Source organism: Micromys minutus (genome assembly GCF_963924665.1).
Source record: "Micromys minutus genome assembly, chromosome: 13".
NCBI classification, from domain to species: Eukaryota; Metazoa; Chordata; class Mammalia; order Rodentia; family Muridae; genus Micromys; species Micromys minutus.
Genome location: NC_137982.1, coordinates 7,555,240 through 7,575,425, shown reverse-complemented (window position 1 = coordinate 7,575,425; position 20,186 = coordinate 7,555,240). Strand labels below are relative to the sequence as shown.

The following is a 20,186-nucleotide window of genomic DNA, read 5'->3' as shown; positions in this document are numbered from 1 at the left end:
CTTAGCACTGTGTAAATTGTGAAATTTTGACTGATGAGCAAAAAACAACATACAATCTGACTGTTTACATGGAGGTCTAAGGAGCTGTATATCTTATTTCTGTTTTGTTTTTTGTTTTTAAGATTTATTTACTTTATGTGAAGTCACTGTTGCTGTCTTCAGACACACCAGAAGAGGGCATCGGATCTCATTATAGATATTGTGAGCCACCATGTGGTTGCTGGGAATTGAACTCAGGACCTCTGGAAAAGCAGTCAGTGCTCTTAACCACTGAGCCATCTCTCCAGCCACTGTACACCTTGATTTTTCAGAGGGCCTCTCAATGGCTTAGAGGTTTCCGAGAAGGCTAAGCTAGGCTAGGCTGTCTGACCAGAGAGCTCTAAGGAGCTACCCTATCTCTTCTCCCCCAGAGCTGAGATTAACAAGTGTGTCATTCATACTCAGCTTCCCTTTTTCTTGTGTTTTGGGGACTGAACTCAAGTCCTCATGCATGTTTGTTAGGCAGTCACTTTATCCATTAAGTTTTCTTCCCAACCCAGTAATCTTATTTTAAGGATGGATGGCAGCTCTGGGGAGGAAGGCCACTGGGAGTAGCAGGCCTGAAGGGAGAGGGGAGCTGATGCCGCAATGGCCCTCATCCAGCTCTCAGCAGCACCACTCTTGTTCCACCAGGGATAGCAGCTGAAGGAGGGGAGTGAGCCAAAGGCCAACTTCACTGGGTCAGAGTCCAGTGGTTTTCCTTAGTTGTTGCTTTTGTTTTTCAAGACAGGTTTCTCTATGTAGCTCTGGCTGTCCTGGAACTGAGAGATCTGCCTGCCTCTGTTTCCTGAGTGTTGGGATTAAAGGTATGCGTCACCACCACCCCAATTCCAATGCTCTTAAAGATGCATGACAAGTTTGGTGCTATAAGAGACAAGCTACGGATTGACAGGACACTGGAATTTCACTGACAACATATACCCACAGACATTTGCAGTTTTGAATTAGTACAAAGGACTAGAAGCCACAGGCTGATCTCTGCTCTCTCAACTCATAAAGCTGCACTTTTAACAAACCCGTACCTGGGTTCTGACCCTTGTTATCATCTGCAATCCCACAGCCCAGCAAGGCTAAATTAAGTAGACCTAATTTAGGTTAGCCAGGATGATGTGAAAACCAGTGTGTGTACTATCCCAAGCAGTGGCCTGTTCTTAAGTGGCTACATTCAGGCAGTGGCTTTGGCACTGGGCACAGTTAGACACACTACATCTCCATCATATTTCCCCAAAGATGTACCACCAAGTGTTGACAACCACTTGGGTCAAACCACCATTTCTCATCATGTGGGTCACAACACCCCTCTTCCCAAGGAGGAACGACCCTTTCACAGGGGTTGCCTAAGATGGAAAACACAGATGTTTACATTACGATTCAGAACAGTAGCAAAATTACATTTATAAAGTAGTAACAAAAATAAAGGGTCACAGCATTAGGAAGGTAGAGATGCACTGGATTAGACAAAGCTGGCCCATGAGTTCCCTCCTACCTGTACTTTAAATGGATCTCCAGTGATTCGGAGAGGCTTGTCTGCTCCCGTGGGTAGCGGGCCATCCTGGATCATGACCATTTTCACACCTGTCCGCTCCTGTTGGGGACATACAACCACACAGCTCTCAACGTTGTGTGGGGGTGGGGGGAAGAAATGCACTATGCCTCAAGAGCCAAACTGGGCCAGTTTATCTTAAAGCCTATGTTTCACCTCCCACAAGGTAGATCCTCATCTGGACCTGGGCTGGCTTCTGGGAGCATTGACACATGTAAGACAAAGGCCCAGTGTGCTCATCCTCTCTATTCAGGTCTGGAGAATCTAAACTCCAGGGCACTGTTCCTACTGAGCACTGCACACTAATGTGTATTCTCATCACTGTTAGGCAATGACAACTGTGTCCACCATGCAATCAAGTGCTGCCCCCCCCCACGGGTAAGACGGGTTCTCAAAGTACCCAGGGGCTCAGGGATAATTGGCTGAAACGTGGGCTCTGTGACACCAAATCCTAAACTTTTACAATTTACTCTGGGTTGTAGGAGGGCCTTCTATAATCTGAGGTATGGGGTATGACACACAGACCATCACCTGTGAAAGCCCCACAGTTATGAAGTCTGTTTAGAACTCAGCAGAACTGAACTCAAGTATTACTAACCATTCTTGGGCCAATATGGCGGCTGTCTGTTTGGATGGGAACATATATCCTAGCTTAGCTGGAAATGTTCAATCTCAAATATTCTGTCTTTTTTGTTTTGTTTTGTTTTTGTTTTTTTTTTCCAGGCAGGGTTTATCTATGTGATCCTGGCTGTCCTGGAACTATCTTTGTAGATCAGGGTGGCCCCAAATTCAGAGATCTGCCCACCTCTGCCTCCCTTAGTGCTGGGATTAAAGGTGTGGACCACCACCACCCAGCTTTTAAACATCTTGGTTAGAGGTACCTCAGATAAAGGGTTCTGCAACTAATAGCTGCCTCCTCATTTTGACTCATGAAAATTGGGGACAAGGTGTCTGTCCAGCTCTGACTACAGTGAGGCTATCACTCCCCTTTCCTATAGACAAGAACCAAGTCCCTGAAAAGTAATCAACACTTGAGGATTTTTCACCTTGAGGTCTTTCAATGTAGCCCAGGTTAGCTAGGAACTCAGAGCCACCTGCTTCTGCCTCTTGAGTTTCTGCCTCAGAGCCACAGCTAAGTTTTTGAAGTTGTTTGCAGAGTTTTTTAAGGTAGGGTCTTGCCATATATAGTCCAGGCTATCCTCTAACATACAATCTTCCCACGTTAGCCTCCTAAATGATAAGACTCCAGGCCTGTGCCACTATACCTAGATATTAATGAACCCCTTTCCTGCCCAAGCTAGGGTCTCAGGTAGATAAGATTGCCCTCAAAACTCATTACATAGCTAGACTAATCTGAAACTCCTGATCCTCCTGCCCTCAGTCCAGGTGTGAAATTGTAGGTATGTGACCCTAGTCTGTCTAAATGAGCATATTTGAGATCACAGAGTCAATATTAACAAGAAGCAGACTTCAGGAGCACTGACTCTAGGTTATCCCATGGTGTCTCTCCTGCCCCAAACACTCAGCATCAGCACATGCCCATCAAAAGAAGAAATCCTGTTGCTCATGAGCGTGAGGTCTGTAAGGAAGGGAGCCATGGCACTCGTGTGCAAGGGCAGCTTAGCTCAGCACCACATGGTGCTCACACACCTGCAACTGCTTGATCGTTTCCCCTCCTTTGCCGATGACCAGCCCCACTTTAGATGCAGGGATAAGAAGCTCCTGGATTGTGCTGTTGCCATCTATATCGTTGTGAAAGCCAGGCCCATTCCGACATCGGTCCACAATCTGCCCCAGGAGCCGTTTGGCGTGTCTTTGGGAGGGAGAAAAATCATAAGAGACCCAGCATTAAATGGATGTTTAAGACATTCTGGTAGAGGAGATGGTGCCAGGGAAAACACAAAGGAGTCAGGCAGCCCTCCATCCAGCTCCAGCTCCTGCCTCATAACCTGGGAGGTCTGAAACATTCTCCATGCTACAGAACTGCAATTCAAAAGCAACACACGGCAAAGCACAGCGCTAGTTTCCATGTGGAGTCTCAGAGGCAGGCCACTGTCAGACCCCATCCCTCGTGTCTGCCCTCTGCACCTGCTTGCTTGTGCCCTGCCTCCTACTTGCAATGTCAGCAGCTCTGCTTTGTCCTTTGTCCACCTCCGCTCCCAAATCCAGCACAACCTCACAGGGAGACATTCAGCACACTTGTTAGCGAGGGTGGGAGAGAGAAGGAGCGAGGAGAGAGACGGAGAAAGCAAGGGTTAGTAGCCACACTTCAGTTTCAACTCCAATGTCTCCCTGTTTTCAGCAGCACTGCTTTAGGACTTCCGGCTAGGCCCACATCTCCAGTGTGGCTCAGGACAGGAGGGACAGTGTCCTGTTGCTGCCGTATTCCCAGAGAGCACCTGACTATCTGTCTTCATTTCTGCAATGTGGCAACAGATCAACCCAGCCTACAATGTCACATGTTGGGCCAGTTTTCTTTTCTGCACCAGAATCTTCCCTGGCTGTTATTTGCAGAATTTATTCTTTAAGTCACCACAGCTTTTTTGTTGTTGTCTGTGCTGGAGAGAGATTCCTCCTAAGGCTTAATTCTCAAGCTGCAGCTCCTTGGGCAGACACAAAGTAGGAACATTTAAAGTAGAAGAACGAGCTGTCTTTGGCAGTCTTGAGCCTTTGTGTGCAGAATCATCTTATGAGCTCTCAGCTGCAGCAGCTTTTTAGTATTTTGCTAGTGTACTAGATTAACCTGTGCTGGGAAAAAAAAAAAAAGCTCTGACTCCAGCAAAACCATCCAGCTTGCCCTATAATGCACACCTGCCAGTGGTATTTATTCTGGTTCATCGCTTGCAACGTTACAACAGAACAAGAGAATTTAAACCCATCTAGGCTCCCTGAGAAATGGAAACAATAAAACCACCCTACCTATTGAGCTAGACATAATCTCAGCTCCCCCGACCCCTAGCAAAACACTACTGTACAGACTGAAAGGGGAGAGCAAACCACACCAGCCCGCACAGTCCTCCTCCCCAGGAGGTACTTGGGTTTATGAGCTTTGTGTTTGAAACAGGGCTCTGAGCAAGCATGTATCAGGACAGGAAACCAAGACAAATTATCATGGCTCTTGCCAATGGCCTCCAAAGCCAAGGCACCTGCTGGCTGTTGCACAGGGCTCTGTGAGTAGAGCAAAGGCCATGGAGAGTGGATTCACTTGATTCACAAATATCAGAACGATAAGCAGATCAATCGGCCCAGGAAAAAGGCCTGGTGCCCAGTTTTTTGAAGCTCACAAAGTGATCGAGTCCTCTGACCCAGGCCTGTTCAGATATGGGAGGTGTTAACAAGAAGGTTGCTGATCATCGTGCTTAGCGGGGGTGAGTGTCCACTGCTCAGCCCCTGGATTATGGAGAGGTCATGACAGTTAGGAGGCTTGTGTGTGTGTGAGGTAACAGAAGAGCTCTCCTGGTGTGGTGACCTCCCAGGCCTTTCTCCTACTGGAGGTGTGCTGTGGGTGGATTCAGCACAGATCGACAGTCTGCAGCAACAGTTTTGCCCTTCCATTTCTCCTCACTTGGGGAAGGAGGAAGAAGAAGTGAAAGGAAAAAGTAAATAAAACAAACTTACTCAATACTTTCTGGGGTTCCGGTAAGTACACAGGGCCTCTCTGGAATCCCAGAACTCTCTATAAGAAGAATCAAGAAGATGAGGTGTGTTGGTGGGCATCAGGCAGCTGTGTGCCTTTGCCTCTGTGTGTAGACTGTCTCTCTGGGGCTGGTTCCTACACCACCCCCACAGAAGCACAGTCTCCCAAAAAGACCAGTTTGCTTTGCTGGGGACAGAACTTTAGTTCTCAACATAAAGACTGAGTCCCACAAGGGAGCCAGGAGGACACAACAGCTCTGTGAGTTGGTCCTAATTACCAAGCCCCACACTCTACTTGCCCAGAGGCTCCTCAGCACCTCAAGCACTCCATCACGATTCCCTCACTGTGCAGAGCAATTCCATAGTCACCAGCCTGCTGACTGTTCTGAGGTGTACTGTTAAGGACTTCATAAACACATCAGGATTATAGCATTTATTGTATCCATATCCCAAGAAATTTGACACGAGAGAAACACTTTGTTTCTAACATCCATATGTTTTACACTGACCCTAAAAACTCCTTAAAAATCCTTTCTCAGAACACTGAAAGAGGGAACTAGTGTTTGCCTAGCCTATTTATGTGAGGCTGTTTTCAGTCCCTGGCACTGTAAAAATGAACAAACAAAATCCTCAAGGCAAATAGCTAACGGCCATGATTGCTTTCAAGGTTCTGAAGTGGGTGTCATATAAATGACAAACATTCTCTACAGGGCTGTCTCCAGCCCCTCCTCTCAAATGGAAAGAGGACACACTCAGGTGACATAATAAAACTACAACTAAACTAAAGCTGCTCTTCAATTAGTGTCTCTCAACATCCAATGGTCAAATGGAAAGAATGTTGGGAGTTCAGAAAGGTGTCTGACCCCAACTCAGCCAGGAGCCCTGCTGTCCTCCTCACAAAGTGGAAGAAAGGTCTTGTACAGGGAAGCTGGGTGCAGGCCCCACTATGCCTGGCATCACATTCTGGTGCAGAAAACATAGGTGTTAGGAAGAGGCCACGCTGGCCACAGAATTGAGTGTTGCCTTAGAAGGCAGGTGTGAACCTCATCTCCAGGCTGGCTTTTGCTTTGGTGCTCAGGTGGGGTCCAACTCCAGAAGTGCAAAACAGACAGCAACCACACATACTTACCCTAACTTCTAACCAAAAGCAAAGACACAGATTCTGGAAACTGCTGTGTAACACTGATTTCTACTAATCGAATCTATGAGAAAAGTAGCCCTTACCTGAGGCAATCTGGATTTTGCACCCAGATTCTGCTTGAATTCGTGAAATCTGCTCACCTCCCCTGCCAATAACTGCAATGAAATGAGCAGGGTCAGAATGTGCCTCCCTTTCCACACTTAAGCATACATGGATAGCGAGCGTAACTAACTCAACAGACATTTATACTCTGCTCTCAGCTCACTGTAAGCTGACCTCTGGGGAGCCCGACTCAGCTCATAGGCATCACAGCAACAGAAGCTGTATGTGACACACAGCAGGTAACTACTTCAGCTGCAGCAAGCACAGCTAGGAGTGGTCAGGTACTCTGGCTCCAGGATGATACTAACCACAAGCCTGCAACATTCCCCCAGCATGCTACCGCAGGAGAATATTACAGACAAAAATTACAAGTTATAAAAAGAACAGACAAGAGTTAAGGGGAAGACAATTCAAATACTTACTAAATCCAACCATTTTATCAGGCACTTTGAACTCTTCTGTTATTACTGCCCTGAAAACAAAGAAAGTTTTTAGAAAAAGAACTCAAACTTCTGCGACCACCTTAGATCCCCAAGATGAAAGCTTAAATCAATCATGCTGATTTGGCCCTTTCCCAAGCACCCAGAGAATGTTGTTTTGGGGCCTTTGGTCAAGCAATCCTTGGGAATCCCAAAGCCTTCCATCTCTGGCCAAAGAAGAAACATCTATTCCTTAAACATCTATTCATCCCTAGCTGCCTGTGGTACAGATGGCTGTGCTGGTGGCAGAGTCTAACAGATGGGTCAATAAGCCCAAGACAGTTAAAGATCTGCTGAGGTACGGAAGAGCTTCGAGACATTTATTAAGGTAGTAAGTAGCTCTAGATAAAAACAGAGTCAACGTTTTTTGATTGCCTCATCTCTCTGTTTCCTTGCCTCCCTCCAATATATCTGTCTTTTAAGGTAGTATATGCCCAAGAAGACTAGTGCCCTGCTGAGTCTAATCAGTGTTGGCCAGGACAGCACAATCACCTCACTCCTGCTATTGTGATAGAATAAATACTATCTGTTCATCAGGTGCCTTCAAAAACAACAACAACAACAACAACAACTAAAAGACTCCATCAGCTCTTTGAAACAAACTTTGAAATGTAGCATGCAGTGTATTGTGGATAATATCCAATTGCCCAGCACTACAGAAAGCAATTAAATTAAATATTTACCTTAGGGGATGCTAAATACAAGTAGCTTAAAAAAATAAAAATAAAAAACAAAAGAACTTTTAAAAAAGCACCTGTTTTTAAGCCTCTCTCAAGCAGTAGTTTTACCTGTCACAGGAAGGATGGGATGCAGCCTATTTTCAGGGGAGTGCAGCATTTACAAGAGATGCAGCCCCACAGCTCAACTGCCACAACACCATGACAGAAGCAGTCCTCAGCCTGCCCACAGGCATCTTTCCCCATTTCTCTCCCTGTCTGGAGCAATACAAGCATTCACCCAATTCTACCGGGGCCAATACCTGGCACCCACTAACCCTCAAGGCCCAACAACCTCTGGTAGAGGCCAGGCCTGCCAGGATGCTCTTCAGCACAACTGTCAGGGGCCCAGCATCCTGTACATGAGGCTCAGAGCTGGGTGTGCTTATGAGTGGATAATGTCAGGACTGGTCAGCCCTGTGTACGGTGATTATGTAGCGTGCCTGCTGACCATCATAAGCTCATCCCCAGCACTGAAAACAAAACCAACCCAAAAAGACCCCTAAAACAACATCCACAACAGAGACTACCACAGGGCTGGGAAATTCCCTAGCACTCATAAATGACACTGGCTATCAATCTTAATCTCTAACTCACCTCCAACCCTCCTTTATGTACCTCTGGCTGGCAGACCAGGCTAGGTTTGGGCTCACAAACATTCCATGTATGGCTCACAAGTGCAACGAAAAGTCATGACACCACAACTAGCTCAAAGGCAAGACAGAAACCGGTCTAAGGCACTAAGAATAGGCACCCTGGAAAAGTAACATGCTAATTACAGCTTAACAGGAAATGATTATCAGCATTTCATACTAACAACCTCACATAAGTTATTTAACTCATGAAACAAGACAATCAGGCCAAACCTTCCACTTAACTGACTGTTGGTGATGTTAACAGACCCATAGCATTTTGTGTATAAGGAGGGCAAAGCTGTGTTACTTGCAGTACAGATTAAGGACCCTGACAGTTAACAGTCTCTGCAGAAGAGAAGCACCACAGTCCCCTGAGCACTTTCCCCCTTCCTGTGGGTGATGCTATGACCAGATACTCTTATCTTACAGATGGGCTTTTTTTAAGCCTAAGGTCTCTGTATCTAAATCCTCAACTTAATGGAAGGCTGTGGGGGAAACAAGAGGCTGAGAAGAAACTAGGCACTTAGCCAACATTCTCCCAACAAATCCTCAATCCCAGGAACCTCCTGCTTCCGAAGCCCCAGACACTGTTCACCCAAGAACTGCATTCTTCTCCTGTGAAGAGGCTGAAGATCTGAGGCACTGCGAGATTCACAGAACCAGCAGGACAATGCAGTCCCTCCTTTCAAATTTAATCTACAGTGGAAGAGAGCAACTCCTCCATTGTGAAAGTCTCTTGAGGCTCAACAGGGGTTGGTTTAGTGCCCTGGATCAGTCTGTTCCTCTGGCTACACTGTTCTGGAGAAAGCAGGCAAAAACCATGGGTCTTAAGAAAATCTAGCCCTTGGCTTCCCACACTTCCAACCTCTGACTTGCTAACACTCCAGTGCAGATGGTGGATCAATAAACAATTAGAAATGATCAATAAATAATAAAACATAACCCACTGCTTACCTTTGATGTACCAAGGCCCCTAACTGGTTACCTACTGTGGCAAAGAGAAAGAGAAAAGAAAAATCAAAGCATTAGAACGGATAAACTAACTCCATCCTTACCCGCATTCTTACTGTTCAGGGGGTGGGAGGGAGGCAGAAAGAAAGCAAACAGTAATTTAGGCTCAGTGGCTGAAATGAATGCGTTATGTGATATGAAACAGGAGGGGACATCTTGTTCAACAGTCTCTAACCCAGTGTCCAGCTGAATGAAGGATAAGAAATTGATCTGTATGTCCACATGCTGAGAGCCCTACAAGGGAAGCCTGTCTGTCTAAATCTTGCCCTCTCCCTCCTGCTCAGCATCCAAACCCAATGCAGATACTCGGGTCCTTCCTGCTCTTTTAAAACCAAATGAGCAGATTTGCCTCTGTGGAAGCACTGCTTAGGACTGCTCCATGGCAGCTGTAGTTACTAAGAAGATGCACATATGTCTCTGTTCTGTCATCCCATCCAAAATAGTCTGGGAAAGACCAGGCTCCACCCTCCAGCAGCAGCTTCTCTAGCCCATTTCACAAAGCTGAGTGGCACCAGCCTCTCACTATCAGAACAGACTCTGTAATCACATTTCCAGAGTGGCTCCCTGGTCTAGTTTCTGTCTCTCAGATATTGATGTGCCCCTCCTTCACCAGCCATCAGCAGAAATCGTTCTGTGCTGTTTCTCTTCTGGAAAATGCAGTTCAAGAAATATAGTCTGCAGACAAAGAGAGACTGTAAACCCAAACAGACAGTAAGGAACTAAACAGACCTTTCAAGATGCTAAAAGTATGACTTGGGGAAAGCCAGAAAGCGTCAACCATACCAATGTCTGAAAAAGTGAAGACTTGAAAGCTGTAGCTTCCTGTCCAGTTACCCTGCCATCTTCCGGACAGTGGAGGACCATAAAGAGACAAAGGAAAGCAAACCAGACCCTGACACCCCAGAAGGAAAGAATGCAGAGAAATAATACAGCAAAAAGTAAACTACCAAGTTCACTGATCCAGGAAAAAAAAGAAAGCCATATTCTATCTGGATCAATAGCAAGATAATGGTCTGCAGCCAAAGCACAGACAGTCACCTTCTCAGTTGTTTTTAATTGACTCTTAAACTTTCTTTGCCCTTCCCCAGTACTAAATTCCCATTCACATGAAATCTGGATACTCTCCAGATTAGAAAAGGAATCCCCATCATGGGCTTTGCCCAAGAACTGTCCACTACCAAGAAAGGGGACAAAAGAACATGCCAAAGAAAAGGGCAAGGGCTTGTCGGGCTGCATAACTGTTTTACCCCTGTAATTCCAGCACTCAAAGGCTGAGCCAGTCTCAGTTACATATACACAGATTTCAAGGACAGCCTGGGCTATAATAAGCCCTGTCTCATTATAAGTTTATATATAAGTTTAGCTTCCTCAATTTATATCAGAATCCCTCTAGCAGGGGGTGAAGAGTCCACTGAATACAGAACTGAACACCTGCAAGTGAGTAAGGTCCTCACTCAGTGAGGGCTACATAGCAGACTACAGGCCCCTGACTCAAAGACACCATAGACTGATGATTTTCAGTTATGACAGAGAAGCAAAAGGAACATAGCAAAGGGCAACTTGGCAACAAAGAACCCTGTGAAACTTACCAAACATTCCAGGGCTTCTGTTTAAACAGCATTCAATGACAGCCTGTGCTCACAACTGAAATTCCTTTTTGTTGACAAGGTACATGTCATGGTCCTCCCACCCGGTATTACTCTAACTGCCTGCCTGACACATGGAGGCATTCACATACACTAGAACCAAACCTGCACACACCATTACTCAGATACACAGCCTTCAAGGGCCATGGTACCAAAAGAGAATACTAGATTCCACCAAGTAAGTGCTCAGCCTCAGGTAAGCTGAGATACCCAAAATCTTCCCCCTCTCCACACAAGCAGAAACACAGAAATACACGTGTGGTTCCATGCATCAATCTTATTGAGCGCCTAAAAACAAAACCAGCAGTGAGAAAGGACATTGGGCACCGTACCTACAAATGACACATTCTATGTTCTGTTCAGGTCTCCTCTGCCCTCCTGGTGGGGAGGATACACTAAGGAGGTGAGCAGTACATTACCATCCCGCTTTCCAAGTTCCCTTAGCTCAATTCCAGAACACTGGCACACACAGATTCCCAATGACCCTGAACACCGGGCAATAGAAACTGCCTGGGATGCTGAGGGGAAATCAACTTCTCAGACATGAGGAGTGGACAACATAAGAAGTTCTCTCGGAATCCTGCTAGTTTCAGCAATAATCTTTAAAAAAAAAAAAAAAAAAAAAAAGGTATAGCACCAAGTATACCCTTTCCTTGTTTTTTCTTTCTGCAAAGAAATACCAACAAAGCATCATTAGACAATAAACCTAACTTTATAACAAGCAATATCTTTAATAATCATCTGTCTTACCCCCCCCCCCCCACAAACACACACCAAGCTTGGGGAAGATTCAAGAATGTAGCCCCAACAGGAAAAAAATGGTAGGACTTTTATGCTCAGCAAAATTAAAACCAATTTCCTCCTGTTTTTGCTTTAAGTCTGCCAGTGTACACGAGCACCTTTATGTGCAGTGGGGGCTTCATGGAGGTTCAGAAGACGACCCACCAACAGGGTAACAGGCCTTTGTGGTTCTGAAGAATGCTGGGCTGAGTCACTGCACACCAAGCCTGGCTTTACATGGTTCTGAGGACCACACTTCAGGCTCTCCTGCTCTCACAGTAGGTGCTTTACCTATGGAGGCACCCTACCCCCCCCCCCCACCTCCTCTTCAGATTCTCAACATTCCTCCCTGTGGCCTCTCTTTGGCTGTGTCTTCTGGTTATAACCAGCCCTTTCCCAATCTCAGTTAAGGTCAGTGATACCCAGGTGGTTAAGGACACAAAGGCTTCCTGTGTCCCACAGGACCAACTCCTGTCCCAGGCCACAGAGCACTCCTTTGCTGAAAGGTCTTGGGCAAGTAATCTGTTACTAATTTTTCCAATTACTTTTTGTTTGTCTGTCTTACATTTTTGAGAGAAGGTCTCTCTCCATAGTCCCAGCTGTCCTGGAACTCACTGTGTAAACCAGGAAGATTTTGAACTCACAGAGATTTGTCTGCCTGTTTCCCTAGTGTTGGGATTAAAGGTGTGTGTCACTATGCCTGGACTCTAATTACTTATTTTTGAGAACTGAGAGAAGGGAGGTGAAGACAGGAGAACTGAGGGTTCTAGGCCTGCCTGGTGTATTTGGTGACACTCTCAGCAAAGAGTGAATAGGCAACTGTTTCACAGCTCTTCGCTACTTACTAAGCCTGCCTTTTTTCCTGAGTCCTAACTCAACAAGTGTAGGTTCTGCCCAGCCCCCAACCCCTTCTTTGGATCCTGACCAAATCCTAAGCATGTTTGTCCTAACCCTCAAGTTTCACATTCTTTTTCCAAAGACACCCTCAAACCCCCATACAACTGCTTGTCAACCACCATGAACACTTGAGGTTTTTTTCTGAATCCTAACTAAAAAGGCACAGTGCTTTTTTCTTCCTCATCTTCCTCCCAGAGCTGTGAGAGTTACAACCTACAAGCTCTGTATTTTCAGACTGGAATATACTGGTCTGCAATCTTCAAACAAAAACACAAGTGAAAATGAGTTAGGGATACACCAGCTAGCCCATCACTTTAGAGGCAGAGCCAGGAGTTGAAGCTATCAAAAAGTGCAAGTTCAAGTTTGTTTCAGTGTTACTCCTGCTTGTTCATGAGCAGAAAAGACCATTGCCGCCACCAGCTCTATGAGGCACTGCTCTTGCCACCCCTGCTTTCCTGTTAGCAGGGAGGAAGACGCTGTCATCAGCAGCCTTCCAGGACAAAGCACAGGACCTGGGCTCTCCTGTTTGTCCTGGCACTTTCAAATCACTGTTTAGCAGGTGCTGAGGATGGAGCCCAGACTCTCCAGCACACTAGGCCAGTGTATGACCACTGAGCTGCAACCCTAGCCTGTAATAGCAATTCTGTTATTCCTCATCCATCACATCGAGCCATTTGGATGCTTAAGAGTCCAGTGGGGACTAATCAACTGAAGGGTCAAGGAGGACTAAAAACCTGTACCACGTTCCCAGACAAGACCTGACCCAAGAAACAGCAGAAAAACAGTGAGTGAGCAGCAGTGGCCTGAGGCCACCACCACAGCACCTTCTTCCCACTGAAGCCTCTGGTCCCATGATAAATATGGGGGCCCAGCTTCTTCTATGTGCTGAATATTAAAGGCTTACACTGAGTGTTTTAATGTGTATACTAACTAGTTCTGATGGACACAGGATTTAACTTACTCCTGAGTGATATTTTAAAGTAGAAGTACTTCCTTTCTGGTTTTGTGGCAGTGCTAGGGATCCAGCCCAGAGCCTCAGCCTAGCTCTACTACTAGGCTACAGTCTCAGCCTTTAAAAATGTCTTAATATATGCCCCTCACAGACAACTTCATGATAGAGGTATCATTACAGCTTATCCAGCTCCCCAATGCTAATAAGGGATAAGGTTAGTTTCTAGAAGGAAGTCACGTCAACATTGCAACCGAACACCAAAAAGGAGAGTACCAGCTGAGCTGGGGGACTATAGTTAGGCAGAGCAGAGAAGCAGCCATTGATCAGACTCCTGCAGAAACAGAGGTTGACAGCCAGATCAGGAGGTTCTGGACCTTTCTGGGGGCTTAGGAGAACCCTAATAAGGTAGACAGCTCCAGAGAGAGGCTACAGCTGCAAGCATGTCCAAAAGTCTGGCAGAAAAGGCACTGTAGTTAAGAGCAGGGATTTCTGAACTGACAGAATGTCAAAGGTATATTTCCAGTGATGGAGAACATGTGGGTAACAGCATGCAGAAGTGAAAGTTTTGACAGTTTAGAACCGCGGTTCAGCGAGATGGCTCAGTAGGTAAAAGAAGCCCTTGCTATAAACCCTATGACCTGAATTTGATCTTTGAAACTCACAAATAAGTATTAAAAAAAGTTCTGATCTCCATGCACAACCACACATACACCACAAATACAATGAGTGTGATATGTGTATGACTGTTGGAGCTGCATGTGCCCGATTCCCACTTCTGCCTCAAAAAGACTAAGACTGGGGAAGAGCTGAGGCAGGCCTGATGAGCGGAGCCGATATCCTCCTGTAGGCCCGAGCAGGCTGAAAAAGACATCTCAGCAGTTGGCTCATAAGTTAAGAGTACTGGCTGCTCTTTCAGAGGACCCAGGTTCAATTCCCAGCACCTTACAGCTGTCTGTAACTCTAGTTCCAGGGGATCTGGTATCCTCACAGACCCACACACAAAACACTAATGCACATTAAAAAAAAAAAAAAAAAAGCTGTCTTAGCAAGTGCTCACAATCGCAACTCCCCAGATACTTGCTGTTTTCAGTACAGGGCATTGCTCCTGACTGCCCTACCCTACATATGCTTCGTGTTCTTTCCTTCCTTCCCTCCCCTGCCTCTTCTACATGGGATATAGCTCCCCAGATCTAGCAGATAACCTATTCCCAGTGGCCAGGAAATGAGAAGATGGGGCTGAGGCCAAGGATGGGCCCAATTTCCAGTGTTCTTGCTTCAGCTAAATAGAAAACCCACGTTCCACACCTAGAGACCAATGTATGAAAAAAGTAATTTTTGTAAGCTATTTAACAAAGGCTTATTTGATCAAACTGTGACACATAGTGCAGACCACTGAGGGTACAGCTGGTTATGAGACAAGTGTGCAGAGGTACAGGAAACCAAAGACAGAGTTGGGCACTCCCTAGTACCGACTCACTAAGAAAGCAAGCTGTGAAGAGGAAAGGAAAGGGAACTACACACATGTCTGTCCTCAAAGACTTATTCACCAGGCAGATACAGAGAGTGTGTTATCACAAAAAGAGGTAACAAGGCACAAAGAAAAGGCAGTGTATGGCTGTAACCCGGTACTTGGGAAGTAGAGACAGCAGATAAGAAATGAGTTTATCCTTGGTTATATAGCAATGTGGAGTCCAGCATATGCCACCCTCTCTCAAAAGAAAAGTAAACCAGGCACGGTGGCAACACTTGCCTTTAATCCCAGTACTCAGGAAACAAAGGTCTGAGGATTTCTGTGTGATTCTAGGTGTATCTGTTCTACAAAGTGAGTTCCAAGACAGCCAGGGGTACACAGTGAGACCCCACCTCAAAAACCAAGCCAAACAAAATAAAAGAAGTGAAATGCATTCATTTTAACAAGGACTTGGGGCTTGAATTGAGATTGTGGTCTTCCTTTGTGATTCTGAATCACTTGTATCTGCGTGCTACCCAGTGCTTTTTATTGATAAATGTAATGTTTACTGATTTCTTTCAAGTAAGAGAAAACAATCTTAAAAGTGCCAGAGGGTTTCACTAGAGAATATTTAGGTATCCCCTATGCAAAAGACATCACTGTCTTCTTTTCACACTTTAATTTCACTGGCTGAATTGATAGACAGTACTGGGTAAGTTGTAATGTGATTGATCATGATTTCTGGGAACACTGGGCCAGAGAGATACCATCCAAGAAGACCTGTGCTTAGAGCCAGACAACTCCATTTTGTTTTATACTAACACCCACAGGAACAAAGTGCAAAGCCCTGGAAAGGTGAAGAGGTTTCTCTGAGTCACCTGCCCATTTGAAGTCTAAGAAATCACTCAACAAAGACAGAGAGACCATGAGGTGCACTTAGCAGTAGCAATTTAGAAATCACATCATTTTTGGTTTTGTTTTTATTTTCTTAAATGTGTTTTGTATGCATTTGTGCATGTGTGCACAGACGAGAAATTTCACTCTCAAAAGGAATGTTGTCCTTTATACTCAGAAATCCAATTATTCTTATAGAACAAAACAATATAAATAAATCTCAAGCCAGGTGTGGTACCTCATGCCTTTAGTCACAGAACTGGGGAGGCCAAGGTAGATGGATCTAAGTTAGAGGCCAGTAAATTCCAGACTAGTCAGGGCTATACAGAAAAACCCTGTCTCAAAAAAAAAAAAAAAAAAAAGAAGAAGAAAAGAAAACCAAAACAAAAAAACAAAAACCACGCACTCAGGCTGGAGAGATGGCTCAGTGGTTAAGAGCACTGGCTGCTCTTCTAGAGGTCTGAAGTTCAACTCCTAACATCTACATGGTGGCTCACAACGATCTAAAACTATAGTCATCTATAAGACCAGTGCCCTCTTCTGGTGTGCATATGTACACACGAAGTATACACACACACACACACACACACACACACACACACACACCTTAAAAACAAAATCAAAAACATGTATTCTTTTGAAAACGAAATTACACAACTAGCTATGTATACAGACCAACAAAAAAGCAAGCAGAGAAGACAATGTCTGAACTTCACCAACCCTCACAGTGTATTCCTCAGCAGAAAGAACAAAGCAAATATAAACTCTGCATAAATACCTGTGACTGACTGACACAGGGCTGGAGCTCTGGTGACAGGCACTCTCAGCTTCCCCAAATTCCTTTTTGAGATGGAGTTAGAAATATAAACCAAACTCATAAATGAATAAATTAAAATAGATGCTTCTAGAAAGTGCCTGTCTGACATAAAAGTAGATGGGGACTATTAGGGAAGACGATGGATCAAAGATGGGAGAGGGAAATGGAAAGGAATATGGTCAAGGTATGTAATGTGCAAATGTCATCATGAAATCTAGCAATGCGAATGCGTACCAATAGCACATGCTGATTTTTAGAAAATTAAAAAAATAAACCCAAGCCAGACACAAACGGGGATGGTGAAGACTAGCAGACTAGAGAACCACCACTCCTCTCTTTCTTACAGGTCAAGCCAACCACAGCTTCCTCAGTATTTCACAGAAGCAGTAACTTCAATTCCTATGCAAGTGCCAGAGGGATTGAAGACTGAATCAAACACAATTCTCAAATGGGTCAAATTACTGCCAAGTGGACGCTGAGGCCAAGTCTTTATCGTGGAACTCAGCTGAAAAAATTCTTCTATTATCAAGGCAAATAGGAACTCAAATGCCAGCCAATTGCTAAGAGAAATCACCCTAACTGCATCCCCTTCACCATTCCTCTAAGAATGAGATGTTGGAGAACTGCTCAGAAATGGCTGACACAGAATCACAATAACTGGCAGGTTCACTGCCATCAAAAAGGAGAGTCGTTTACAGCAACTTACCTCCATCATCCAGGGGCCGCTTCTGTACTCCATATCCATACATTGAGGGGTCCACCAGGGGTGTGGAATTATTAAAGTAAGGAATTGAATCGATTTTAGCAGCAATCTACAGAGAGAATCAAATTTAAATACTTGGTAGCAAGTCTTAGTTGAATCCCAAGAGAAAAGAAAGCATCTTCTTTACAGGGCTTCTACCCCATTCTCCCACTGACATCTGGTAGGGCAAACACTTTACCTGTTGAGTTTTCTTTGGTCTCACCTCTTTAGAAATTAACTGCTCAAAGGTCATCTTTTAACAATTTAATTCAAGGGAGAGGGAGCTACATGGAGGACAACCTACTGTAGTTGGTTCTTTCAGCTACTATGTGAGGTCCACTGTTCATGTTGCCTTCACCTCCTAGACCATGTATCCACCACCCCTTAGAAAGTCAGTTTTAGTCACTTAATATAAACATGCCACATCTTTCAGAGTGTAACTCTGTGGCCTTGTTTCTTTTAAGACAAGATCCTACTGTGTACCCTCTAAACTCTTGCAGAGTTCATTTGCCAGTACTTAAGTCGTGTAGCTTACAATGGCCTGCAACTCCAACCCTAGGAAATTTGAGCACTTTTCTGGTTTTGATGGATACACACACATTCATATAGATATATAAATAAAAAATAATAAAACCAAGTATTTTAAAACACTAATTTAAAAATAATCCTCAAAGAGGTAAAGGTCCAAACAGTGAGGATCCTGAAGATAGACAGAACCTAACTACAAGTCGGTACTTTAGGCAGGTTACTTCCATTATCTTTGGAAAGATGCCTTCTGGTTTCCAGATTTTTGTTTGCTTGAGACAATGTCTGCCTCAGCACACCAAGTATCGGTGCTGAAGTTTTGCACCACTCTGCCAAGCTTCTTTCCATATCTACTGGTCTTAAAAGTGTATGGAATGTCATTTTCCAACATCTGGTAAGTTATGTTATGGTAGTTTCCTATTGTTAATCTCATTGAATCAACAAATATCCTTCTAAACTGTAGTGAGTCTTTGTATTTGTTCTAAATTTGTGATTGTTTTGGTTGTCTTTAATTTGGGAAATTGCCATAGACATGGAGTAGCTAGGATTTATGTGGTGGTCTGAATGAAAATAGCTCCCAGAGGCTCATACAGTTGAATGTTTGGTCCCCAGGGAATGACACTATTTGAAAGGATTAGGGGGTGTGGCCTGTTTGAGTAGGTATGGCACTGTTGGAGGAAAGGTATCACTGGGAGTGGCTTTGAGTTTCTTTTTTTGTTTTTGTTTCTTTTGTTTTTCAAGACAGAGTTTCTCTATATAGCCCTGGCTGTCCTGGGACTTGACCTATAGACTAGGTTGGCTCAAGAAATCTATGGGTCTTTAGGATTAAAGTCTTTGGCCAACACTGCCCAGCTGGTTCTGAGTTTTCAAAAGCCCATGCTAGGTCCAATATCTATCTTCATCTGTCCATAGATCAAAATGTAGCTCTCAACTGCTTCTCTAGCACCACACTGCCATGCTCCTCACCATAGTGGATTAAACCTGATATTGTAAGCAAGATCCCAATTAAATGCTTTCTTTTATGAATTGCCTTGGTCACAGTGTCTCTTCACAGCAATAGAACAGTAACTAAGACCACATATGTATACTGAGTTTGGTTTCTAGCACTTAACGCTGGGAGACTTACAAACACCTGGGGATCTAACACCTCTAGCTTCTGAGGGTACTTGTATATACGTACACAAATGTACACAGACATACATGCATATACATATTTATATCTTTATGATGGCCCATGGTGGTACATCCTAGCACTTGGGAGGCAGAAGCAGGAGGATATAGAACAACCAGTGTTACAAAGAGAAAGCCTGCCTCAAGAATAAATAGGTAGACATATAGATCTTTACAACAAAAACCACGGATCAAAGAAGGATTCCAAATTCAAGGCCGACCTGAACTATATACACATACACACACTCAAATCCTGGCTACACAAAAGTTATAAGAATTCAACGTTATGTCATTTATAGTGTACATTTTTTATTGTAGGGTATGTTTTATCATGTTTGTGGTTATTTGTATAGGTATGACTTGCCCCCTCCCATTCATGTGTTTGAATGCTTGACCATTGGGAGTGGCACTATTAGTATGTGTGGCATTGTTGGAGGAAGTATGTCACTGTAGAGGTATGCTCAAAGTCACATTTTGATTCAGCTATGTCCGGTATGACAGAGTCCTCTGATCAAGACAGAACTCTCAGCTCCTTCTCCAGCACTATGCTTACCTGTATGCTGCCATACTTCCTACCATGATAATAATGGACTACACCTCTGAAACTGCAAGCCAACCCCAACCAAATGTTTTCCTTTATAAGAGCTGAGGAGGTCATGATGTCTTTTCATAGCAATAAAAACCCTACGACACAATTTGGTACCAGGAGTAGGATATTGCTGTAATAGCCTGACCATGCTTTTTGTAGGAGAAATGTGGGGGGCAACTTTGGATTTGGAAAACAATGGAGTGCTTTATGTGGGACTTAATGGGCCATCCTAGCAGGAACACTGAAGACAGGCAATTTGAACTGTGGGGGTCTGGCTGAAGAAGTTTCAGGAGAAGATGTTTAGTCTGTTGCCTAGAGAACATTATCAGGATATTTTGGTCAAAGATGTGGCTACTTTTTGTCCTGTCTAATGAGTCTGCCTAAGGCTAAAGTAAAAAGATTTAATAGAATTGGCAAAGAAA

The 20,186-nt window shown here is 44.5% G+C and overlaps 1 protein-coding gene across 3 annotated transcripts in view; it reads right to left on the bottom strand.

Annotated features, from left to right (window-relative positions):
* The window catches only part of FUBP3 (far upstream element binding protein 3), a 46,514-nt gene that overhangs the window by 14,061 nt on the left and 12,267 nt on the right, over positions 1-20,186 (bottom strand). For all 3 annotated transcript variants that reach the window (XM_080927049.1, XM_080927050.1, XM_080927051.1), the window contains exons 2-8: positions 17,445-17,550; positions 9,246-9,279; positions 6,884-6,933; positions 6,443-6,514; positions 5,201-5,258; positions 3,233-3,395; positions 1,526-1,624 (exon numbers count right to left, since the gene is read on the bottom strand). In XM_080927049.1, coding sequence (XP_080783175.1) covers positions 1,526-1,624; positions 3,233-3,395; positions 5,201-5,258; positions 6,443-6,514; positions 6,884-6,933; positions 9,246-9,279; positions 17,445-17,550 — 582 coding nt within the window. The remainder of the gene's footprint in view (positions 1-1,525; positions 1,625-3,232; positions 3,396-5,200; positions 5,259-6,442; positions 6,515-6,883; positions 6,934-9,245; positions 9,280-17,444; positions 17,551-20,186) is intronic.